This window comes from Mustela nigripes, chromosome 12, assembly GCF_022355385.1.
Source record: "Mustela nigripes isolate SB6536 chromosome 12, MUSNIG.SB6536, whole genome shotgun sequence".
Taxonomy (NCBI): Eukaryota; Metazoa; Chordata; class Mammalia; order Carnivora; family Mustelidae; genus Mustela; species Mustela nigripes.
The window spans coordinates 27141050-27167419 of NC_081568.1; the positions used below are offsets into that span (position 1 = coordinate 27141050).

The 26370-nt window shown below is 41.7% G+C and overlaps 1 protein-coding gene across 2 annotated transcripts in view; it reads right to left on the minus strand.

Moving 5' to 3' along the window:
- Positions 1–9063: 9063 nt before the first annotated feature.
- Positions 9064–26370, minus strand: part of PRLR (prolactin receptor) — a 167783-nt gene continuing 150476 nt past the window's right edge. For both annotated transcript variants that reach the window (XM_059416995.1, XM_059416993.1), the window contains exons 3-10: positions 25221–25333; positions 22321–22453; positions 20781–20950; positions 17042–17211; positions 14826–14967; positions 13470–13569; positions 12897–12966; positions 9064–11106 (exon numbers count right to left, since the gene is read on the minus strand). In XM_059416995.1, coding sequence (XP_059272978.1) covers positions 10084–11106; positions 12897–12966; positions 13470–13569; positions 14826–14967; positions 17042–17211; positions 20781–20950; positions 22321–22453; positions 25221–25290 — 1878 coding nt within the window. In that variant the 5' untranslated portion in view covers positions 25291–25333 and the 3' untranslated portion in view covers positions 9064–10083. The remainder of the gene's footprint in view (positions 11107–12896; positions 12967–13469; positions 13570–14825; positions 14968–17041; positions 17212–20780; positions 20951–22320; positions 22454–25220; positions 25334–26370) is intronic.

The following is a 26370-nucleotide window of genomic DNA, read 5'->3' on the forward strand; positions in this document are numbered from 1 at the left end:
GGAGGGGTAGAGAATTTGGTTACTGAGAGATATGTACTATTGCATCTGTGATGCTTTGCTTTTTTTTTAAGGTCAGAAACAGAGTAAAATGTTAGTATTTGTGAAATTCAAGTGTTGGTAAATGTGTCTTTGTTATATCCCCCTCTGTAACTTTCAAGTGTGTATGAATTACTTTATGCAATCAATAGAAGATGATAAGTGGGAGATTAAATCATAGCTGAAGTTTTAGGTGAAGACAGGATAATTCTAGGTAGGAGGAATCGAACAAAAGAAAATACGTTTTGGGGGGCATTGAGATTTGTGGTTTAAACTTCATTTGGGAAAGTTGATTGTGTATCAGATTTGGGAACTCTCCTTTTGATCATTCTTGGTTGTTCCCAGAAGGCCCAAGGAACTTCTGAATGTTTCCAAGCATATTTGCATTTTTTAGGCTCTGGTCTGGCACATGAATACAGACTGGGTGATCTTGAGGGCAGTGGAAAAGGAAGATGTAGTTCTTAGCTGAGTTGGAAGCAAGATGTCAATTTTGATTTAGATTTGTTAAAAAAAAATACAGAGGTGTTGAAAGATAAGCATAAAAGGGCATGCCTGAAGTAAATCTCTTTGAAGAGTGTTCTAAGACAAATACTGCAGCATATGATATGTGTTTTATTTCCAGAAGGACTTAGCATGACATTTTCCCCTTCATTTGTTTCTTTATTGTTTTGAGAGAGAGGGCAGAAGGAGAGGAGGAGAGAGACTCTCCAACAGATTCTCTGCTGCGTTTGGAGCCCTTGGTGGGACTGGATCTCACAACCCTGAGATCAAGACCTGAGCTGAAATCAGGACCTGAGCTAAAATCAGGAGTTGCAGGCTTAATCAACAGAGCCACCCATGCGCCCTTTCCCCTTCTTTTAAAAAAACACATCCTGGGGTGCCTGGGTGGCTCAGCGGGTTAAGCCTCTGCCTTCAGCTCAGGTCATGATCCCAGGGTCCTAGGATGGAGCTCCACATCAGACTCCCTGCTCAGCGGGGAGCTTGCTTCTCCCTCTCCCTCTTCTGCTCCCCACCACTCGTGCTCTCTTTCTCTATAAATTAAAAAAAAAAAAAAATCTTAAAAAAAAAAAGACATCCTAATAAAGTGTGTTGAAGCAAAGGAAAAAGTTCTTAAAATTGTATTTTCATAAAATACTTGTTTGACATGTATATAGAAATATCTTCCAAAATCGTTGTTCAGGAAGTAATTTATTGATTCGGTTTAAACCAAGCCTTGTTACCATTGCAAAAACAGTTGCTCTAAAGAAAGGTAGAAAAATACACCATAAGGTCACATAGTTCAGTAACAATATCAATATTGATCATGTTAAGTAAAACTACTGGCAAGCGTCATCTAAGCTTATCTTGGAATTTGTAATAATTTACGGAGTGAATGGGTGTCACCTTAAAAAACACCTGTGACATTTTACAAATTGTTTCAAACACATTTATAAACACAGTAATAAAACTTCTTGTGCTCCCTTTTCTTATCCCAATGTTCACCAACCCACATCCATGTAGTGTTTTATTCGACCGATGTCTTCTAGACTTTCCTTAAAACAACAAAAAAATCACATTCATAAAAATATCTGTGCTTCAAGTCTGTTTGTCAGCCTAAGTTTGAATGTGAACCTGATCATAATAAGAGAAAAATGCTTGAGTCTTATGCTGGCAGCACAACAAGTCCAGGGGTGAGGTGGGATAGGAGGGGGAGGTTGTGGGTAAAAGAATTCCACTGTAGGTGTCAAGATCTCCCTAGTAGAACATGCTTTTCCAATCTCAAGAATGGGTTCAGTCTCACCTGTGTGGTTTGGAAGGACTCTCAGAGGCAAATGGGTTTAGTCTCACCTGCGTGGTTTGGAAGGACGCTCAGAGGCAAATGCAGCAGGAATCTGCTTCCCTGGCCTTTGAGGTCTTTTTCTGGGCCTTTTCAATCAACCTATTTCCTATATCCCTGCCCAGTCTCACCCTACCCCCAACCCACAACACTTCAAGATTGTTATTAAATGGAAGCTCTATCTCTCTGTCCCTAAAAGATAGGGAGGATGTAGAATGTATACCACTTGGTTAGTAAATTGTAGCAAGTCTGGTGAGGTTAAGATTTCAGATGGGATTCTGACAAGAAGTGGCAAATTAGAATTTGTTTTCTTGCAGGACGTGCATTCCATAATCCTGGGAAATTGGCTATATATTTCTTTTCCTGCTCATCACTAATTATATGAATGTTGTGTCTGGTGACTGACACTCCAAATTTTTCATTTAGAAGTAAAAGTGTGCCCAAGAATTAAAGCATGTGTTACCAATATAAGCATGGTTAGTCTGTGGTTCTTCAATGGAGGCCATTTTGGAACGTGCTACTCACGTAAGAAACTCCTCATTGTTCTTGTGAGACATGGTATGAAAGAATTAGGAGACAGAGAAGAATCTCTAAGGCAGAACCCCACACTATTCCATAATTCTTCACACAAGCATGGACAGTAGGTGAAGGTTTCTAGATATAGACTCATTAAAAAGAAAAGGTTATCATTTTACACTTAATACGATGATTTTGTCAGAAACGATTGTTAGTAATGTGGACGAATCATCCCATTCAAAAGGATTCCATTTTAAAAAATGGTTTGGTCTTTCCTTTGTTTCAAGATATTTAAGAGTTTCTCATGTTGCTCATTCCATCTCACCTTATTTTTAGCAGCTTCTCTTATAAAAGTGATGGGGTGGAGGAAGGAAAGTGTATTTTGCAATCATATGGAAAGACGAAGACCAAGGAAGAAATTGTTTTGGTTCAATGTATACCAACAGTTGCCAGATTATAGATCCCTTAGCAGCAAAAATGCTTCCAGAAAATTGTTTCAGACACACACATGTTATTCTGCTTATTTACCCATCAAATAAAAATAAAGGAAGGGTAGGCAAGGGAAATAAACATTTATTGAGATAGGCACTGGACTGGGTATATTGTCAATAACATGAATAGAAATATAACGACCATATCATACGGAGGTGTCTAAGATGTTGTTTGGCAAGCATTGTTTTTGGCGTGCAGTAAAAGTGAGGATGTTATGACAATAGCAGTTAGCTTAATCTCCCATACTACTGGCAAGGATTTAATGGTCCAGTTTGTCCCCTTGAAACGGAAGGAGGCAAACAAATAAATCCACGGAAAACAGAAAGTACAATGTGCAATAACCGAAATCTTACAGAATTAAAAATTCAAGATAAATCAGACAGCTATAGTCCTCTAAAATTCTTTAAAGCTAGAAAGCAAAAAAGGAGGCATTACAATAAATACAAGCAGAAATGTGGTTTTGAATCGAAACAAGACTATTTCTGATATATGGCTGACTTTTCCCATACCATTGGATATTTGATGACTAAAATCAAATAAGGAAAATATTTATTTCTAGGGGTGTTAGGGAAGTCAAATTGTGAGAAGTATCATTATCATGGCTTTGGGTAACCACCTCGAGGTGACTCATCATTGGGAAAGAAATCTGCACTCTGTGGTTTTGTTGGTCTTTCCTCTGGTGATTTACTAAGTCTTCTTTCTGGCCTTTATTTGTCAGCCAGCTTTTATAAAATGTAGAAGTGGTTATTGAGAAAACCTAGCATAAACCAACAAAGTGGTGAATTAGAAGGTGTATTCTCATGTAAAAACAAAATAAAACAAAACAAAAAAACCAAATCAAATCCAACCCCCAGGAGCTTATTGTAACCATCACTTCTAATTTCCCACTTCATGTTGAAGAATTTTGCTTGGTATTTCCTAGGGAGAGAGGTAGTGAGAGATCAGAAAATATGGAAACTTGCTATTACATAGTCTTTGCTTCAATATGGCTTTACAAGAAGACACAGGTCACACAACAGGCTGATTCTAGATTGCTTTGGTTTCCACATGAGACTCTTATGAAATTGTTTAAAATGAACGATAGAGCACAAAAGCAAGCCTCATGATGCAAGTAACACTCAAGAAGTTCTCAGAAGTCACATGAAGCAAAGCTGAGCGGTTGACTTTGAAACAGTGGTTGGATTGTACTCTAACACCTCAATTCAGCTTAACACCTCAGATCGCTGCACAATGGCATAGGATACTACTTCCAGACAAAGGGTAAGGAAAAAATGCATACATTCGCAGTCTCAACAGAAATATATGATTACATTTTTTTCAGTTTCATTTTACAAACATAGACATAATCAAACAGAGCCACAAGGACAGATTATAAGTCATTATATAATTATTACATGATGAGTTTCATGATACACGGATTATCTGTTTTAATGCATCGGACAGTTTGGAACCATGTAAAGCCGTATAATATAAAATAATATAACAGTTACATTAAACTCAGGAACATCACATGGCCAGTACATCCAATATGCCACTGAAAGACAGTCAAAGCATGAGACGCAGTAGGTATCTTTCATTTCCAAACAATAAGCAGCTTTGGAGAAAGGACTGTAGGACAAGAAGGGGAGGTAGTTACTTCTGAAAATTCAAAAACATCTTACCAGAAATTTTATAAAACAAATTGTTTTTCAGAGGTATCTTTGCCATACAGATTTTTGATGTCAGATTAACATATTAACAGGATTTTTTTTCTTCAGGATTTGTGAAATTTGCATGGAGAAACTCAGATGGTGTTTTGAAGTTTATCCAGGTGAAGCATAATTTAAATGTAATTATTAAAGGTTATTTTTGATGTTACTCCTTCCCTCAGCAAAGGTTTTAAGTGTTCTTGCTCTTTTATTTAATCAGGAGCAGGTAAAAAGTTAATTAATAGAATACCATTGTCTAAGGGTCTCTGTATTCATTGACCACAGTCACATAAACAGGATATGTTTTTCCACTTTACACATCTCAGTACTTCTTGAGATCAGAACAGAGATCAAAGGAATGGAGGTGGATAAAACAATAAAAGGCATGTGGTACTGTGTGTTATGTACATCTCTTAGCCATAAACTCAGAACACCGAATAGATTACAGTTTCACTTTGCCCAATAAAATTTGGGTTTAACAGACTACTGTTGGCATTTTGTGGAATCCTGAGATGCCCAGACCTCTGGAAATGTCCCATTTCCTAATTTTTTCATTTTATTGAAGTAGATACCATGATGATCTCAGACCCCTAATCACCTACCGAAAGACACAAGCCTAGGGAGAGAACTATTTGATTTGGATTATATCTGGTAATCATGGATGAAGTCCAGGTCTTAATTATAAATACAACTTCTGGTTACAGCATAGGTTCTCGAGCAATCATTTTGTATTTTTAAATTTCTACTTAAGACCTCCAGAACTGAGTCATCAATGTACATTTATGGCCTTTGAATTAATGAAGCAGTTAATGAATTGAGTTTGCAATTTCTAACTATGCAAATCTCTAAATGAGGTGACTAATGACCCTCAGTGTACAACGTGGTATCTGTGTGGCTGACTTAACATCTGACCTCGTCCTCTGAGGGGGCCAAGGTCCTTGTTGATGAATGACTTAGTTTTTAGTGGATCTCATAGTTGCTAGTGTACATAATTGAACAAATTATGTACAAATACAGAATTATGTACAGATACAGAAACAAATACAGACGAGCAAAAAGCCTACAAGTACAGAAAGCTAAGAAGAGAAGAAGAAGCCAGGATAGTCAAAGCAAATCAACCCGACTTGGACCAACAGATGCCTATCGTTCTCTTGAGCTTTGTGACACTGCATGTTATCAGGTTAAGGGCATGTCAGCAATACTTTCCTGCATTGCACCTGCGTCTTTGAAACCTTCTATTTTACTATTGTGCTTGAGCCGAAAAGGCAAAACAAGAAATTTGTCCACTGAAGCACACACAAGGCTTTCATCAATGGGAAATCTACGTTAATGACAATTGGGGAGGGTAATGCAGAGTCATTTGCATTTTTCTGTATGCATGCAAGCTCCCACTGTGCATGCATTGTCTTTTTTAGGCCCAGGAATGCGATTTGAAGCCTTTCAAAAGCATATCAATATGTTTTTAAATTGAGGAGTCCCGGAGTAGGGGAGCCGGCATATCCTTAAATCCTAGCAATTTCTCGTTAGACAAAATAAGTTACACTATTCACATCAGCTCTATGGTAATTCATTTAAGCAATAAGTACAAAAATCTGCAGAACAGTTGCTGGTTGGACCTTGGATCATTTTGTCATTCCCTTTCTGGTTTCTCCATTCTTTTACATAAAACAAGTAAAATTTACTTTCCAATCTATACGCTTTTCTTGCAAAAACAGAACTTTTTTTAAAAAAATAAAAGTAAAGAAAGGCACTTTGTAAACTATATACAAATCTGTTTCTTTCTTGTCTACACTAAGGAGATAGAGAAGACAATAAAGGCAGGGCCAAGTCTTTCTGCAAGTGACTACAGCCATGGAGAATCTCAAGAAAGGGCCAGATCTCCTCCAGAGCCAAACCACATCCCGGAGCTCTTGAACTCATGGCTTCTCTCATTCAGTTGGGCACTACAGGACAAGGGGTCAAACTCCTTGGTCTGATTCAGGTGGTAAGGGACTGACCCATGTTGGACCAAATCAGTGAAAGCAAGTTTTTGGTACATATCCACCTACCAGGATAGGCCTTAGGCACTTAGGAAAATGGACATTCTGTTAAATGTCAGGGATGCAGCTGATAATAACTTGGGTTCACGCCGAGGTGCCTTAAATCCATTCGTTAAAACTGATCAGAGAACATTTTGTGGTTGGGGTTAGAGATTCCATAGATCACCCATTGGCTAGCCCATCTCTATGTGCTTTGTAATTTGAATATTTAGGTGTTTGTTTATAAAACCATGACTTTTTATAATTCAGAGCGTATGGCTCTGTAAAAACCAGTGATGCAATAGTGGTTTATAATTCATCAGAAAGAAATAAAAACCAGAAGCCATTTCTTTTCCTAAAAATCAAAGGCTCATTCAGTATGTCTAAAAACAAAACAAAACAAAACAAAACAGCTCATGCATCTTCCCTCTACACACATACTTACATGTTATCTTAGACACTGATGCTGTATCTACATAATTTATAGCATGCTTGTGTCATATGTTAAGACCGACTAGAACTGATGATTTAAAAGTGAAATCAGAAGAGCCAATCCCTGGAGAGTGCTTGTGTGTCTCTGATGAAAGGCAATGATTAGTTAGCTTACTTACGATCAAAGCACTGGGTAAATTATCTTTGCTGGAAAATATTCAATGAGTCATGGATTCAAGGAACCAGAGTTTGAAAGGATAGTAGAGATGATTGGCCTGACTTTTCCTTCAGAGGAAACTGAGGCCCAGGAAAAGCAATTGTTCTGTCGAAGGCAACAGAGCCAGGACTGTAAGCTGGGTCTCTTGACCCCCAGGTCTGGATCCTTCCTCTGTACCAGCTGTCTCCTTGATAGGAAATACGCCAGAAGATGAAAAAAGAATCCCACTTGATTCTAATAAAGGGTGTTAATTGACTATGGAATTGTAACCTTGGCTTACTTAGTAAGTGGCTAACTACGGTATTTTGGAGATTTACTTCAAGGTGAGTCTTTCACCATAACAATTTTTTTCCCCCCAACATGCCGAGTCATATGCCAAACAGGTTATTTTTGAATTTTCAGATTATCAGAGTGATTGATGTACACTTTGGAGGACAATGGACTATTTTGGGAGAAGTTTGGTCTGGACTGGCTTGGAAAGGCAGACTTTTGGCAGAGTCTATTCCAGGAGGAGTATATTCCCTAGCCCTCTTGAGGTTGTAAGTACTTTTGCAAAGTCATCGTCTATCACCTTGTAAATTTGAACCCTAGATAGATTTTTCAAAAAGTGTGCCTTCTCCTTACATAGAGGGTCACTGTGTACAAGTGAGACTTGACCTGTATCTCTGAGAGAGGATTGTGTCTGGGCACTAACACAGTTTTAGCAGAAGTCGTCACCTGGGACAGTGCTTCTCAAACTTCCTTGTGCACATGATTCATCTGAGGACCATGGTAAGATTGGGATTCTTTAGGTCTGGGGCAGGGGAGCAGAGAGTCTGCATTTCCAGGCAGGGTCAGGCAATGCTGAGACAGCTGGTCCTCAGGGCCTACTTTGAGTAGGAAGGACCTAGGGCACTGGATGAACTTGGGCAACTTTCCCAAATGTTCCCCTCACTCTTAATGCTGGTCTATATTGGGAGAAGAGAACTCAGATCGATTTACTCTGGCATTTCTGGAGGCCCTAGCGATGTGTTCACTTGCAAACATCAGGGCCATGGCAGAGTCCAGTTCCTGTCAGCACGGGCTTGCTGGAGGGTGGCTATTTAACTCCCAGAGGGGAGTTCCTATTCCCTACATCCAGCTAGTGAGTAAACACAGAGAATGGCTTTGCCATTAGATAAAATGAAAAACAGAGGGAGGCAGTTTGATGAGTCATGAATGCTCTCTTTTAAAAAATGGAGATCCGAGCCTTTGAATGCCCTCTTCTCTCTCTGGAAGGCTGCCCTTGGAACTGACATGGGGATTCTTGCTACCAGATCCTTGCCTTTGTAGCTGTTGCCACCACTCCACAGATGCCTGCCTCCTTAGAACTTGTATCTGAACGCTTCTGGGGTGAGTCCTGTCTCTGCCTCTGCCAAGGTTTCGCAAATGGATCTACTTCAGAGAGATACTAACTCCTGGCTTTGCTTACATGTTCTTGGCTGCCCAGAATTTCTCAAAACACCCAAACCAAAAAAAACCCTCCCTCTAAAACAGTATGTGAGAGGTCAAGGCTCACCTTTTTATGGTGGTTTTATGACTGTTTACCCGGAGAAGAGCAGAAGCCCCAGAGTAGCCCTAAAATGACAGAAGTGATTTCTAGTCTGTGAAAAGCCCTAAACTTCTGGGTTGATGACTGTTCAAAGTATCACAGAGATAAAAAGAATCAGATAAACTATAGTACGCTGTGCTGGAAATTGAATATACTTCCTATTCCTCAGTGGGCTTTGGGTTGCTATGGCATTTTATACTACTACATACTGCAAATACTCATTATAACCTCAGAGCAGAAAACACCGTACCCACTAAATACGTAAACAGCTATACTGGGAAGATAGAAAATAGTTTTTTATTTTACCTAAGTGATAGAAAAATAGTCTTCAAAAATACATTGTGAAACTTACGGGTGTATATTAAAGTAGAATTTGTATGTACAGTAAGGCAGTATTTCCATTAGCATCCTGCTGTGATTATCTTTTAAAATTAGTCTTTGGGGATTTTTTTTTTTAAACCTAACAGGAGACTAGGGTGTATAATAAATGATCTCTTAGGCTGAAATGAAACAGGAAAACATTTTAGAAGAATTTACCACGTGAAACTCATTTACCTGCTGCATTAGAAAATTTCACTTTGCAAAACGATTTTCTCTAGAGGCTTCAGAATAAAATACAATTTAGGGGTAGGAAAAAAAAATCCATACTTATTAACAAACTCAAACCATTGTGAGAAAAAACCGGAGGCATCATTTTGGCTTGCATATTGGCAATGTATCACTAAGGGGATAGGAACCGATGTAAACAACGTGTCCAGTCTTCTGGAATGCATTCTTTCTTCAAACGGGTCATATTTGGTTAATCCGAATAAAATGAAAGAGGAGTGCAAAAGTTAAGCAAAGGTCAAGCAAAGGTTTGTTGGTTTTCAAAAGCGGTTTTCATGGCATTTTTCTCACATCTATCATCTTCCTGTGGTAAACAACTGTGAGTATTTCATTTCCTTCTGTCACATGTCAAACCATGAAAGCCCCTTCCAGAGGATATACTTAATGGCGCTGTCCCTCAAGAATACTAAACGGTGTGCTTTTATTTCATTGAACACATAATTTTATAACTAACAGCAAAAAAAAAAAAAAGTCAATCTACAAATCACAGGAGACAAAACGATTTGTTCTGGAATCAGCTGTTGGAGAAAGAGGCAGCTGGTTGAAAATGGTGCATGACGAGCAAACTATGGGCTGTATAGTGTCATTCTAACCAGTTCTCCAGCATTCTCTAGTAGGGTGCATTTCCCGTACTTTGTAGTGTTACCTGAAAAAAAATCACATTTTAACCAATCATTCCGTGAATCAAGCTATCACTGGAAGGAGTGCATAAAACACGTGGGATCCAGGTAATCCAACCCACCCAGCTGGAGTCCACAACTGCTTGGGGCTGAGGAGAAGGAGGCCAGGTCTTCTCTGGCCGGATTCTGCTGAAGAGATGGTGGAGCCTCCTTGGCTGCTTCTTCAAACGTAGCCAGGTTCTGAGCTCGCGGATCCTGCACTAATACCAGGATGTTGTTATCCATCACCCGGGACACCTTGGCATACTCCTTACTGCCTTCGCAAGTACTGGGCTTCTCTGTCTGGTGGCTGTTCTCTTTCTGTTTTGGGAGCAGTGATAGTGCTCCGTCTTTGTTAACCTTGTGAATCTCCACGTAATCCAAGGGTTTCACAGAGATAAAAGGGGTTTTCTCCTGGGGCAACAGCCATGCTGTGCCTTGGTCAGTCTTGGAATGGAAGCTTTCCACTTCCTTCTGCTCAGCTTCCTTTTCCTCCCCTCCAGTCTTAGTGGTTTTTGAAGATCTTAACGCTTGTGTGTCTGTTTTGTCCAACAAGATGGCCGATGTCCCCGTCATGCTCAGGGCCAGCTTACACATGTCAGCGATGTTGTGGTAAGAAGATCTGGGGCTGTGTTGGCTAGGGGGTTGTGGTAAAGGCCATGTTGAAGATTTGGAGCCATCAGCAGGGAAATAGGGGATTTTGCCTTCCAAGTGTGCGCTCTGGGCGTCCTGAGTGCAGGTAACATTTGTTTGGGGATTCTCTGGCTTCTCGATGTCCTCAGGAGTGTTAAATGTGGAGGGATTTGCCCGGGCTTCCTCACACTTTTTAGACAAAAGGGAAGGGCTGTCGCAGCTGCCTCGGCCAGAGTCACTGTCTGGATCCAGGGATGTAGGCTTCTTATCTTGACCCGGGTGTTCTTTCGAATGGGCTGGCATCAGCTGCTGGTCCTCGCTGTCATCCACTTCCAAAAACTCCACCAGCAAGTCCTCACAGTCGGAAATGGGAGGGAAGTCTTGGCACCCCAGGGCACTCAGCAGTTCTTCAGACTTACCCTTCTAGTAAAAGGAGAGACGGCTGTTAGCTTCCAAGCCCGCAGTCTTGAAAAAGGGTGTGTGGGACGTGCTAATGGTCTCCCAGAGTTTCCCAAATGTCAGACATGTTGGTATGAGGCTATCTATAATCACCTCCTGGACTACTACACATCCCATATTTTTCTTTCAGTCAATTCACGATTTTAACTTAGTGTCTTAAGCAGTCATGATTATGAGTTGAATGGGCTAGTAGTATACGCACAAATAATAAACATATACCTACAAATATGAAGTTTGTGAAACATCAAAAAACTACAGTGCTCATGCCTGCATTTGGTGTTTTGGGATCCACGGGCCCTGAGATCTGGTTGCTGGTCTCCTAACCAACTCCATCACCTTTTGGAGTCTGGCAGTGGTCAGCAGATTCTTGTCTCTTCCTTCTTTCTCAACTCTTCCTCTTCCTACTTCTTCCTTACTCCTACCCTACTCTTTTCTTTCCTTATGCTCCATTTCCTGTCCTTCCTCCTACCTCTCCCTCTCTCCCTGCTGTCCCAGTTTCCTTCCTCTCCTCCTCTCTGTTCTCCTCCTTCTCGCCTCCTCCTTGCCTCTTGTTTTCCACCTTTCTTCCTGATCCCTTGACTTTGGTCAGGTACTGGTATCCAAATCTTGACTCTATCACTTTTTAAAGGGTACTGACTTTGGATGGGCTTCTCTATGGTCCTTACTTTCTCCTTCTGTAAAGTGGGAATAACAGTACCCATCTGCGAGAGTTCTTTTGAAGATGAGAGGTAATTGTGATTAAAAATATGAAAACTTTGTGTGTGTGTGTGTGTGTGAGAGAGAGACACACTCACACACACACACACACACACACATACACACAACACAGTAGTTATTTTATTATTAAGTCCCTGTGGCCACAGGATCAAATTTTGAGCTAGACAGTATTTAACTTACTTAGTTAAGATGTTCGTGCTGGCTCTATGAAGGTCAGTACTAGAGATGGGTAGTGGGGTAAGAGCACTGGACCAGGCTCTAATCCCTGTTCCAATACTTGCAATCAAATTGAGTGTAGTCAAGCCAAATTCCCTGGGACTCACTTTTCACATTCTTGCTATGTTGTTAGCCTCACAGTGGCTGGGTCAAGGGAGGTAATGTGCAAGCCATTGCTTTTAGATATGGCATTGTTAAGCTGAAGTCAAACTGAAACCATATATATCCATCTGGACAGAAACATAAAATGTCCTAACCCCTATTTTTATTCAAAACAGTTGAATTTAAATACCTCTTGAATCAGCCTAAGTGGGCCTGGGCAAACAGCAGCCCCCTGGACTGATCCAGTCTCTGCTGAGTCCTCACAGTGAGCGACAATTACAATAGGATACTGCAATTGTGCAAAGAACACTCCAGTGAAAACTTTAATGGAAGTATGACAAAGGAGGTGGTGGTGGGTCCCTGTTTCATATTAATCAAAATATTCACCCTCTTTCTAAATTGGTTATTTGCACAAAATGTTTATTTCTGTGCTTATGAACAGACCTGTTCTGTTCATAAGTAATACTTACCTCGCAAGTATTACTATGTGTTTTCATGTTTCCTTGGCTTTCTCTCCTTACCCTCTGACATCTAGTGTCTGAAGGTAAGGACCCTCATACTTCCAGCCATCTTTCTGTAAACACATGTGCCAAGGAGTAGGGCAAGCTGGGCAGGGACTGAGCCTGCCAGGCTGAACTGATGGCAATTGTGTGTGCAAGTGTCCAGGTCATGATTACAAAGCAGTGAGTCACGCTACCTTCTCCACCTCTGCTACTTACCTCCAGCAGATGAGTATCAAATCCCTTTATTTTTGGTCCAGGAACTGGTGGAAGGATGCAGGTGATCATGCTATAAAATAATTTGTGAAGAAGAATTAGATGACTCACTTTCTCACTTTGTAATTTTTGAAAGACCAATATTCTTTAACTACCTGTTACATGGGCTATGGTGGACAGGAGTTAGATTTCTGGAGCTCCATGAGACTAAAGATCAATGGCAAAGACAATTAATAATTTTAGGGGCTGACATTGTAATTAGCTCTGGCTCCTAGAGGAGGCCGATGCCAAAATGAGTCGATTTTTGGGACTACTTATTTCTCTTGATTGGAGCTGCTCTTAATGGGAGTTTAACTAATGCACCACTGGGAGTCTCAGTTTGATGGAAAGAGCACCAGTTTCAAAGGAGTCCATCCTGTTCCCTTTGCTAACACTGATAAAAGATTTTCTATGGACAAACACACTGTAGCGAATGACTCAAAGGAAGTGTGCTTGACATATCATCTTTGCATTATCCTTTTTACTGCAATTCCTGACAGCCATGATTGGGAGGAGGGTTGACAGACAGTGAAGTACCTATGGCCTTTCAGAGCCACGGCTGCGACCATAATCAAACAGATGACTGTGGAGAGAACGGCCACAAAGATCCACACAATGGTATCTTTCATGGAGATGTCTAAAAAGCAAACAGTCAGAAAGATTTGATCTCATCAAAGCATCATTAAAAACAAAAAAACACAATGAATAAGCAGAAGTTATGAACAAAATAGTTCCCCCCACTTCCCTACACCTCTTTTGATTTGAATAGCAATCCAAAGAGAGTAGCATCAGTGACACATTTAATTTTTATTATTAAATCTTAGTATGTTGCATATATTTTTACAGTACTCTACTAATTTCAAAATTCTTTTACATATTATTTTATTTGATCCTTAGAGGAAATTCAAGGTCACATGGTCCATTGCAGTAATAATAATAAAGGCCATCATGTATTAAGTTCTTGCTAAAGCCATCGAGGGTGCTAAACTCTTTACATACACTGCCTGGTATATAAAGATGAGGACATGGAGGCTCAAAGAGCGATTTCCCCACAAACATGTAAACTATAAACTACTGTTGGGATTTGAACCTGGACCTTCTGCCTCTAGACATTGTGCTTTTATTTAATTAATAAGAGCCAAGGCTGAACTGGATGCACATATGAATCTTATGACCCACAATTTAGAGCTGTTTCAATGCCAAGCCAATGCAAGCTTTGTGCTTTGGCCGGGCAAGTTGGTAGAAGAGCTAGGCTTTGCCATGTGGTTCTGGGTAAGATCTCTAACTTCATTGAGCTTCATTTTCCTCATTTTTGATTCCTAATGCTAATCCTATTCTCTCTGAAGACCTGGGAAGGTTGGAAAGGGCAAGCAAGGTCAAGACTTTATAAACCATAATGTACTTTAGAAATGTAAGATGAATTATTCTCTTGTGGAGCACAAGCCACCATGTTTATTGGCACTTAGAACTGGGTGTCTCTTTCATACTGTACCTTCATACAAGGATCAAGATGTAATTGACATCATGGACTGAAAATTGATTAATGCCTTTGAAGTGGCATACCACCTTACAAATTTTGGGACAGCTAGATGATGACCTTGAGCAAATGGAGAGGGCAGAATGACTGACCATCAAACCCTTTGAGACATGCCAAACCCATGTTTGTAGTCTTATCCTAGAAACAGGTCTTCACTGACAGTGACCCAGAGAGCAGTGCTACATTTCCAGGCATCTTGGTACTAGATGGAGAGATGATAAACCCACCTCTCTTTATTCTTCTGGCCAAGGCTTAAAATAGTTTTTCTGTTAGTAGTTACTACATGCAAACTTACTGAATTTATTTTGTTTTAGAAATATTTTGAAGTATATGCAAAAGGGAGCCAAGACACTCACCATTAGGTATCTGGATAGAGCTCTCTGGGCTCCACTCACTCCAGAATCCATGGTCTGGCTTGCAGCGAACCTGGACAAGGTATTTCTGTCCTGGGTATAAGCTGAGAATCTTAAACTGAGTCTGCTGTCCAGCAAAATGAGTCTAGGGACAAACAAGGAAGATAGAAGTCATTCCCCTAGATAATAAACTATTGAAGAGCCGAGGCCAGCAGATTCAATTTTGTAGATAAATCTCTGTTCTTCTCACCATTCCATCCTCCTAGCTCATCTTTTCCTCCTCACAGGACTCACACAAAAATTAGTGGGTTTTTTACCTCTTCATGGGGAACTCCATTGACATCGAGTCAAATATTCTGCTTCCTGTCCTCTATCCACTTCTAAATTCTACTTTATGGAAGACAACCAGTGAATACAATTGAAAAGTGGCTATTTTGTCAACCCTAATGACTTTATTGATTCATATTGCCCCTAGGTGAAAGAGAACAGGGACTTCAAGTTTGTTGAAACAATAGTGTACAAGCAAAACAATCAAGGGATGAAGTTGTCATCTCTCTGATCCCAGAGTCAGTTTTAGCATCATTTCTGGTGGGTTAACCAGATGATTTCCATCTCCTGGCATGAGGCACCTACAATCAGCTCTGAAGTATTCTTGCTAAAACTTATTCAACCCGAACCTGATCAAGTTTCTAGATCTAATTGTCTGGTTACAGGAAATACAGGGCCAGAGAAATTAGCCAAATGACTTCACAGAGAACTCCTCATACAAATGCATTCTATAGGACAAATGACCCACTCTCCCGAGTATGTTGAGATGGAAGCGACAGAATAACCAGCCACGTATGGTCTTAGAGTGGATTCTGGTTTGGACAAATTAGCTGTTAAAGGTATTTCTGGAAGTAATTGGGGGAATTAAAATATGGACAGGCTATTAAATGTTATTAAAGAACTTTAATTAATTTTCTTTGTGTAACCTTATTATTTTGGCTATGTGGAAATGTTCCCTTTTTAAAAATTTTGTATTGCTATCATTGTTAATGGGTTTGAGAGTATCTTTTTAAAAATTGAAGCATAATTAACATAGAGGTGTTACATTAGTTTCAGGTGTTCAATATAGTGGTTCAACAATTCTATGCATAACTCAGTGCTCATCACAATAAGTGTACTCTTAACCCCCTTCACCGATTTCATCCATTCTCCCACCCACCTGCCCTCTGGCAACCACCAGTTTGTTCTCTGTATTTGAGAGACTTTTTTTTTGTTGTTGTTTATCTCTTTGTTCTTTGTTCATTTGTTTTGTTTTTAAATTCCACATATGAGTGAAACCAAATGTTCCTTTTTGTTCTTTTTAGATTTCAAGTAGGTTCCATACCCAGTGTAGGGCTAGAACTCACAACTCTGAGATTAAGAGTCACACACTTCACTGCCTGAGCCAGCCAGATACCCCTCAAATGTTCCCTTTTTAAAAGAGAATATACAGGGAAAGGGAGGAAAAACTGAATTGGAAGAAATCAGAGAAGGAGACAAACCATGAGAGACTCTGGATTCTGGGAAACAAACTGAGGGCTATGGAAGGGGGCTGTGGGCGGATGGGGTAAATGGGTGATTAAAGAGGGCACGTGTTGTGATGAACACTGGGTATTATAATGCAACTAATGAACCGTTGGAGACTACATCAAAAACTAATGATGTACTATATGCTGGCTAATTGAACATAATAATAAAAAATAAGAAAATAAAATAAAAGAGATACAGACTAAAATATTATATAATATTATAATACTATAAAATATTTAAGAGTAGACTATTATAATGCCTATAATTTACTGTATTATTTCTTCTTTACATTGAAGTATTTGCCAGTGAATAAAAATACCATTGATCACGGACCGGTTACACTGAGACTTTTTCCTCCTACTTAGTGCCACATAAGTACACTCACAAGTATCTCAAACTAAGATATCCTGAAGGACATGGGTTGGAGATCGGGTGAAGGACACTGTTCAGGGCAAGGAGCTAGCTAGCTCTGGGAGAGTATGGAGATGACCTTTATCAATCCCAGTGGAGGTGAGGAGGACCATCCATGCCAGGGTAGGTCACATCAGCATTGAGAGGGCAACAGGGTTACCCAAAAATGAGGAGGAGCGACTTACTCTCAGCGCGAGGGCTTCACCTTTGCCAAGGACCAGGTTCTTTCCAAAATCTTCTAGTTGACTTACCTCCCACTCAGTGGCTTTCTCGGGTTTTAACCGAATTTCATACTGGAGTGTGAGCCAACCAGATCTAACATCAACCAGGGTGGGTGGGTACCATTTCATCCACAGGTATGTTTTTTTGTCTTCTGGCTGTTTTAATTCCAAAGTTAGGTTCACAGGAGGGTCTGGTTCAACTGTAGACAGAAAAGAAACTCCATATTTAGTAAAAGTGGTATCTGAACACTGAATGACAAGTCTTAGAGGGGGCTCTCTCTACTGTTTCACTCCACTGTGGTTATGAGACTCTTGGCATTTGGTATCAGGTGCTGGTCAGCGGAACTGGGGTTAGGTTGAAGCAAGCACAATGCAAAATTTAAGAAGGCACACATGACCAACAAGGACAGGAAAGAGGCTCAAAAGTCATTGAGAAACGAAGGTCAAAGCCACAATGAGATACCGTCTCATACTAGGATGCTAGGATGGCTAGAATTCAAAAGGCGAAAAAACTAAATGTTGGTGGGAACAGTGGAGAAAGTGGCACCCTTGTACATTGCTATTGGGAATGTAAAGTGGTACAGCCACTGTAGAAAAAAGTCTGAATATTCCTTAGAAAGTTAAATGTGCTATTACCATGTCATCCATCAATTTCACTCTTAGTCTCTACCCAAAAGAACTGAAAGCAGGTGTTCAAACAAAAACTTGTACCTGATTGCTCATAGTACACTATTCACAGTAGCCAAGAGGTGGAAACGACCCAAATGTCCACCAAAGGATGAATGGATAAATAATATCCATATCGTGGGACATGACTCAATCATTAGAGGGAAGGAAGTACTGATACATGCTAGAACATAGATGAATCTTGAGAACATTATACGAAGTGGAAGAAGCCAGACACAAAAGGACACATACTCTATGATTCCATATACTTGGAATATGCAGAATAGGCAAACCTTTAGAGACAGAAAGCAGACTAGTAGTTGTTCTGGGGCTGGGATAAAGCAGGGGTTCCAGAGTAACTGGTTAATTGCTGTGCAGTTACCATCCAGAGTGACAAACATGTTCTGGAACTAGAGCATGAAGGGTGCATAACTGTGGGAATGAACTAACACCACCGGATCACACATCTTAAAATGGCTAAGATGGTGAATTTTATGTTATGTGTATTATGCCACACACACACAAATAAGGAGGCACTTACTTTCAGGTTCCTGTAAGTACAACTGTGTGACTATCCCCTGAAGAGTGCCTTGGGTACCAGCTTGTCTTGTCCTAATCTCAGTCCTGCTGATCAGTAGTATTTTCTCACTTCATTTATTAGCTCCTCAAGTAAGTCTCATGCCAGGAGGGATGTGAGTGTGATTGTAGTGTATTGGGCATTATAACCTACAGTTGCCTAGAAAAGTGGACTTCAGAAAATCTGCCACTAATCCTAATGCTTATATGTCACTAAGTAAATATCTATGAAAAATCATTTTATCTGTACTTACTAAACCAACCTGAGAAACGCCTTTGATCAAAAACTATTGGTACAAGGGACGCCTGGGTGGCTCAGTTGGTTAAGCAGCTGCCTTCGGCTCAGGTCATGATCCCAGCGTCCTGGGATCGAGTCCCACATCGGGCTCCTTGCTCTGCAGGGAGCCTGCTTCTCCCTCTCACTCTGCCTGCCACTCTGCCTGTGCGCGCTCTCTCTCTCTCTCTCTCTCTCTCTGACAAATAAATAAATAAAATCTTAAAAAAAAAAAAAAAAACTATTGGTACAAAACTGCCAGCAAAATGTTTAAGCTAAATCCTTTAGAGCAAAGTTTCTCAACCTTGGCACTATGCATTTTGGACCAGACACTTATCTATTGGCACGTTGGGGTGGGTGGGAGGGATGCTGTCCTGAGCTCTCTAGTGTGCCTTGCGGTGTTTCTGGCCCCTACCCATTAAATGTCAGCAATACCCTGAGCCTGCTCCCCTAGGTTGCAATCATTGGAGAGGTTTCCTGTCATTGCTAAATATTCTGGGGGAGACAACACAGCCCTGAGTTGAGAATCACTGCTTTCAACCATCTTCGACATCGCTAAATGTAATTCAACAGCAGTACCAACAAGAACAGTAACGAAATCTATTTCTGAGATATTATCTGCCAATATTGTCATTCTGAACATTCTGAGTTATCCCTGGCTGATCGAGAAGGTACTGTGGTTAATACTGATTTAAAAAATAATCTCACGCTGGCACCACACCCAGCTCAGAGCCTGACATGGGGCTCGATCTCACAACCCTGAGATCATGACCTAGCTGAAATCAAGAGCCCGACATTCAACTGACGGAGCCACCCAGGCGCCCAGCATTGATTATTAAATGAATTCTATGGCTTGTCACCAACACTGTGTGCTGTAGGGTCATATGAGAGTTCCATAAACTCTCTGATTTTTTGGGAAATAGGGGCCAGCACTTTTTCACCAGAGAAGTTGTTTCCCAGAGCTCATATGAAATTGGTTCCTTCATCAATTTCACTTTGTAAAGGTACTACTCATCAGTGATTCTGTTTTTGTGCATGAATGTGTGCATGTGTGTGTGTGTGTGTGTATGACTACTTTCATTGTAGCAATGGCTCCTTCCAGAACTTCTTTTGCCTTTGCTGTTTTGCCCTCCTATGTTAAATCCATAAGAGAGAGCCTGAGACAAAGGAGTTACTTAGCATGTAGCATCTTAAAGACTTTGAATCTCAAGAAAGTTATATGACCGGAATTTATTTTATTCCTATTTGCCACTGGAGTTGCTTTTCTCAGTTTCTTAAACTAAGCTCAAATTCAGTTTCTACCCCCAGGCTCATTCCAGTGATTTACTGCAAGAGAAAATATTCAAGTGTGTACTTTTCCAGTTTTTAAGGATAAACCACTGATAACATGCCTTTGGGATGATATGCAAGTGAACACTTGAGAATCCTAATCTAATTTTCCTTACTGAGTGGTGTTAGGTAAATCTGGAAGACTTGGGTAACCATGAACCTAATTAGCTACTCCCTAGATTATGATGCAAGATGAGGGCTGAACCCTGGCCTGGCCACGCCATCTTTTGTCCTAAGATTCCTATGGTCAGCCATGCTACACTGTCCAGGCCACAGCAGTGATGCCTAATTACCCTACAACTCATGATTGATCGTGTAAAGCCAGATGCAGCGTTTGGGTTGACTTAGTTTTGTTTGCTAATGACGTCTCCAAACATTGTACTTGCGATCTTGGCCTTCAGACTGCTGTTCGATTAGTAGTTTTACTCCCCAAATTATTTTTAAAATAATAGCTCCAGTTACTAAGAAGCACCTGTATATTGAGGACTGAATTTGGGGCAAATGGGTTGGCACAATCCCTGTGGGTGCAGAAGCAAATAAACGCCTTCTAGGAGCTCTACTCCCTGCAGGAACTCTGTGTTCCACGGGGAGAGAGAAAGTCAGGGAGAAGGGGACATTGGTTGTGGGAGGAGGGCTGGAGGGAAGGAGTGATAAGGGACGCATAAATAGAATATTCCTTCTGGATGCAAGAAGATGAGAAGAAGGCTCAAGGGAAGGCACAGAAACATAAGGATCCCACATCCCAGTCCTACTCCCATGAATGACTTGATAAAAACGGGTTTGAAAAACCAGTTGAGAAAGATATTGAAAATTTTCTTCTTTCTTTCTTTTCTCCAAAAGCCAAGAAGACTCAAGCTGAGTCCTACCACTGGTAAATCCATAAGGGGTAACCCATTCCTGACCCGTTTTCGCCTTTTGCCTTACCTATGTAAGTCACATCCACATAACGTGGATCCGAGGAACTGCTTCCCATCTCGTTTGTGGCATTTATTGTGATGATGTACATCGTCCATATGGAGGTGTGCTTCTTGTTGAAGTAACAGGAATTGGGGCCACTGGTTATGTAGTCTGGACATTCATGTGTGGTTGTTTCTCTGCAATGAGTAGTGCATTAGCAGCAAATAAGGAAGCGGTCAACAGAGTTTAGTTTCTTTCCGAGTAGATCAGTAACACTGGCTTTTGGGGATCAGACTTTCAAAATGCAGGAACCAGAGCTGAGAAACAGCTCCCCAAACTTCTGTGTCCTGCCCATGTCAGCTGGGGGTGAGACAGGCAAGAGGGTGTTGGAGATGGTGGAAGGGTTATGTTAGATCCTCAATGACTCTGCTGCTCATTGACACCTCTCTTCCATAGGTTTTTGTGGGCTTTGTGCTGTATGCCCCCTGCCAACAAGTGCTTGAGCTCTCAATGGCCAAGGCCCGGCCCTGCGCAGGGAATGGCCACTGGTCATGTCAGGACTCGTGACCCTCCCCTATACATACACCGGGGGCTGTGCACAATGTGGCATTTACCGCGCACATGTGTCGATTGAATTACATTTCACTTAAAGAAGATGAAAGAGGTAAACATTGCTGTCAGTCTATTTCAGATGGCCTCAAGTCAAAAACAGAGTAACATTACTAAGAAAGGGGCCGTTTCAGGACCAGGAGGCCTCCTTAGGCTGCCCCCATGTAGACATCAGGGCCTCAACGCAAGACCCAGCATGAGGTGTGAAGGCTTTCTTAGCTTGGTTGCCAGTTTGAGTCCCTGAACTCAATTTACAAGATACCCCTCTGGGTCCCACAAGGGACGACACTGTTGCGTACAACAAAGTATATTTGGGATGTGGGCCAGGTGTTGCAACAGGTAAGTGTTTTCTTCTCTGGGGAAGGATACAGCCCTCCTGGGCTTTCCGGGATGGTTTCATTGTGAGTAAAGCAAAACTCTGCCCAGAGAGGCCCTTGTTAAGCCCTCGACACCACCCTAGGTCCACATATGCCCTCTGGAAGATCAGAGATCCTGGCTCAGCAAATGCTAAGGAAACATCCTTATCTCCCTTTGCTTATGGGGCTCTTTACTTTCTCGGTCACGGAACAAGTTTGAAAACCTAATGTACTGTGGTGGTTACAGATTATACGATAATCCTTTGAGATTGCGAAAGTAAAAACCGGCCCAAGATTTACATCTAAAGGTGACTAGCCTTTAGGAAAGATCAATATGTGACCTTGGGCTACAACCTAAGCTTGGGACAGACACTAGGAATAATTCCGGGCTGTACTGCTGGTGTGTTGGATGATCTTATACTCATGGAGAGAGCTCCTCAAGGACATTAACCAGAGACTGTAGACACAGGCAGTGGAGTTCTTTTCCCTGGTGGTAGGAGCCTTACTCGTGCCAATCCAGGGAAGTGTGGTAACTCTAACTTTGGGCCCCCAGATTGAGAGCAGTCATGTGGGGGTTGATAGGAGAGAAGAAAACTTCTTACCCTTCCTTGTGATACGTCAGTGTGTAATTAGTGGGAAGCCCTCCATCTTCCCCAGGTTTCCACCAGCAGGTGAATGTTTCCTTTTCAGGAGAACGACATTTAGAGATCACAGGTTTTCCAGGAGGTGATTGTCCTAAAAGGAGCCAGAAGTCATTGGAGAATAAGGTGCATTCAACTGACCCTCCTACTGGTGACAGAAGCAGAGTGATGGGACCAGGTCAGTGATGAAGTGATGAAGTTTGGGATGAGGAGGCAGAGGGGTGGGGGGCTCAGAAATACCAGCAACATTCCTCTGTGGGCTGTCCTGATGTTGGCAGGACTGAGAGAGAAAGAGAGCGAGAGTGAGCGCGAGAGAGAGAGAACTGCGTGTGTATGTGTGTTCATGTTATGTGTGTGCATGTGTGTGTGTGTGTCCTGTGAGGCAGAGATGGCCACTAACCAGGACCGGTGACTAACTGTAAAATTCCAACAGGATGAACATCAAGGGTGGGCTGGATACGTGTAGACTGAAGGGTATGTGGCCCTTCCATGATCCCAGAGTCTATGCAATTGACATCTTCCCATAGTAGAAGAGTGACCATGAAAAGCATTCTGCCCCAGGCACAGGCATCCTGGGACACTTTGCTGACACATTGCTCTCTAGCACTTCTCCATCCACTCACAAATCTCCATCCTTCTGCCATTCCCACAGAATTAACTCAATCCGGGACCTTCTGTTTTCTTCTTTCTATCGCTGACACTCCTTTGGTTGCTTCCCCCTCACCCCATCTTCTCCTTTCCTTCCTGTTTCCCTTCACTTTCCTTTGACTCCATTTGGCTTTGATCTCTGACCCAGTCTCACCATCTGTCTCGTTTATCTCCTCATTCTCCTGCCCTCATTTCTGATTCTCGTTTTTTAGTCCCTTTTGTCTTATATTTACCCCTTCCCTCTTGGGTCTTTTTGTGGTGAGGCGGCAAAGGGCTTCCTTGCAGTTCTATGAATCTTTTTGGGGTGGGGGGCATGGTAAGAGGTGGCGGAGTGACTCACTGCTCTCCTGGTTACCAGCTACCATTATTATCCAAGAGCCATACCTGACCCCAGTTGGAAGCCAGAAGGTGATGTGGAAAATACAATGTCAAGAGGATGGGGTTTTTCAGTTGCTTCATCCCCAAAGCTCTTGGTCAACTGCCTTGACCCCCTTCCTTGTCTGCCAAGTCCAAAGAGGAAGAGGGTGGCCCTGGGCCTTTGCCTTGTGCCTCCTGCTAGGCAGCAGCCCCATTGTGCCCATCCCCATAAAACCCCAGGCCATTCAGAGCAGGGGTTTTTCTCCGTTTTCTCTTATACTTGTCCCCCTGTCCCCGACCGCTGGCTCCTAGGCCACACGTTCTCTCTGAGAACTTTGATCAGAAAGATCAAGTCCGGAGGAGAACATGCATGGGAAGAGGGGACCCCAGGCAAAACTGGCCAGAAAGAAGAAGTCCATGGAATGATACGACACTGCACAGGCAGGGGCTGAGGACAGCAGGCCGGTCTTGTCAGTGGGAGCTAAGCTACCCTCGAGCTCCCAGCTACCCTGAAAACCATCAAAGGATTATAGGAAATCTGAAAACTCCATGCCAGCCAGCCTGGGGTTAGGTCGGCCAAAATCTGTAACATTGTTTATGCTCCAGGGAAAATTTCTTTAGGATAATCTCATAGGTTGAAGTGATTCGTTTGTTGTTTGTTGTGTGTGTGGGTTTTTGTTTGTTTGTTTGTTTATTTGTTTGTTTTGTGGCTGGGAATGGGCCTGTGGGGCAGAATTTTTTTTTTTCTTTTTTAAAAAACCCCAAACCCTATGGCTCAATAATGAGCATCCACAGAAGCCAATTAAGGCAACTGTTGATTGTTTGAATACTTCCAAGTTTCCCTATGGATTATGCTGATCTCTGCTGTCCTTTTTCTCTCTCTGGAATCTTGTCTCTTTCACATTTCACTGGTTATTCAGGAGAGGAGAGTACAGTTGTGAAATTACAATTAGTCAAATGTTCCTTTCACTCACTTTAGCAGGGAGAGTGAAAATAAATGGACTGTCTCACTATTCTTAAAATGCACATAGACAGAAGGACAACCACGTAGATACCGTACCCACAGGTACATACGTATGTCCACATTAGAGCCCACCTCACAAACACACAGACAGCCCCCCGCCCCCACATATATGCAACTGCATACTAGGAAGCCCACTTGGAAAATACATGGAAATATACTGGTACACAGGGATACACTAACAGATGGAGACGCATACTGTTATAACAGAGAAGCATTTGCAATCAGATACACATGGAAAAGTTAGTACACATAGAATTATATACAAAAGTATCCCCACCCAAAAATACACAGAGGTGGGCACACAGAAATGTACATACGCCAACATGCACGCTCTGGTTGTGAACTTCATCTCTCCCATGGGCACAGATAATAGAGTTAGTTTCCCATCATAAAACAGCGATCCCTTTTATCTTTTTACTGTTCTTCAAAGATTTTCCACATATATCACTTCATCGGAGGTGGAGGGTACATCTTTGTCCTCACTTTGAAAACGTGGAAACCCAGAGAGATTGGGTGATTGGCTCAAGGTCACATAGCCAGTAGTAGCTGACAGAAGCTGGCCCCAGAGTCTGGTCTAGTCATTCATCCAAGCTACTTCCCTGAACTCCCAGGGTAAGGGTAGAAGGCAGAGCACAGAGACACGCTTTTGTGTTCACTGCCTTCATTCTTTTGCATTAATTTCTGCATTGATTTTAATGCCAAAAATATTGCAAATGATTTAACAGCTGCAAGTGACATTTTCATCGCTTGTAACTGCAGGGCTAGCTGGACTCCCCATCCTCTCGAAAAACACCCCAGGGAATTAGAGAGAGCAGGACAGTTCCTTACTTACCATTCAGAAGACCGGTGTTGAGAAAAAGTAGCAAAATGAAAACAACGGTGGATGCCACACTTTCCTTCATTTTGGCTCCTTTCTCTTTCTAGAGGAAATGTATCAGACGTTCGCTGAAAGAGAAGGCACCGGGCAACTCTTGTAAAGCAACAGGCCGGCCAGGCACATGCACTACTTTACTCTGGGTGTTTGCAACTGATCCTGGCTCCTTGCTTAATGTGAATGACAAAACAGGAGGAAAGGAATGTAGGAAAATATAACATGGTTGAATAGCTTGGCTCAGACGCACCCGTGCACACATGCTAGGAAAAATTCTACCACCAGAGGTCATCAGATGACAATGTTCAAGGGCAGCCGCGGGACAGCGCTCCTGCGCGCAGACCCCCAAGAAAAATTGTCCTCTTTCCACCTTTTGGTCACTTAACCAGGTATCACCCATTTTATGCGACACAGATTGCATGCCCTACAAGAGAACCATTCTGGGAGGGCTTTGATCCAACAGCCAAAAATAAGTCCGCACACTCAGTAAGTAGCCTCAGTATGAATTCAAACTGGTCTCATGTATGCCAAGTGTGGGGGGAAGGGCTGTGTGTGTCTCTGAAAACATAGGCTGAGCAAGAAATTTGCTGGGCTGTGGGCATAACTGTGAACCACACAGTGAACTCCAGTGAACCTCCATGTGCTTTCCTTCTCCTTTTTCAAACAACGACAAACCCCAGTAATAATTCAAGTCCCTGGTTTTGGAGCATTAAATAAAATTTCAACCTGCGGCGGTTGAGAGTTTTGAACAATTTATTACTAATATTATTATTTTTACCCTTGGAACCAATTTCAAAGCCTCTAAGTGTCCTTTTCAGAAGAAAACATTTTAAAAAGACATTTGAAAAAGGCTCATTAGTCTTGTTGGACTCCAAAAAACTCTCAGAAAACAACAGATTTGATGAACTAAGTGTAAATTCTTGGAAACACATGGCATATATTTTCTTTTACATCTTATGATTTTTATAACTCAAGGGAAGACCATCTAGAGGGCAAGGCTGCTCTTCTTGAGACATCTGAAACGGCTGGGTGTTGTTTGATGAGCCCTGAAGAGATCAGACTTCGCCCATCCCTCTTGGCCAGAGCTGGTTCCCCATGTCCCAGCTGGACA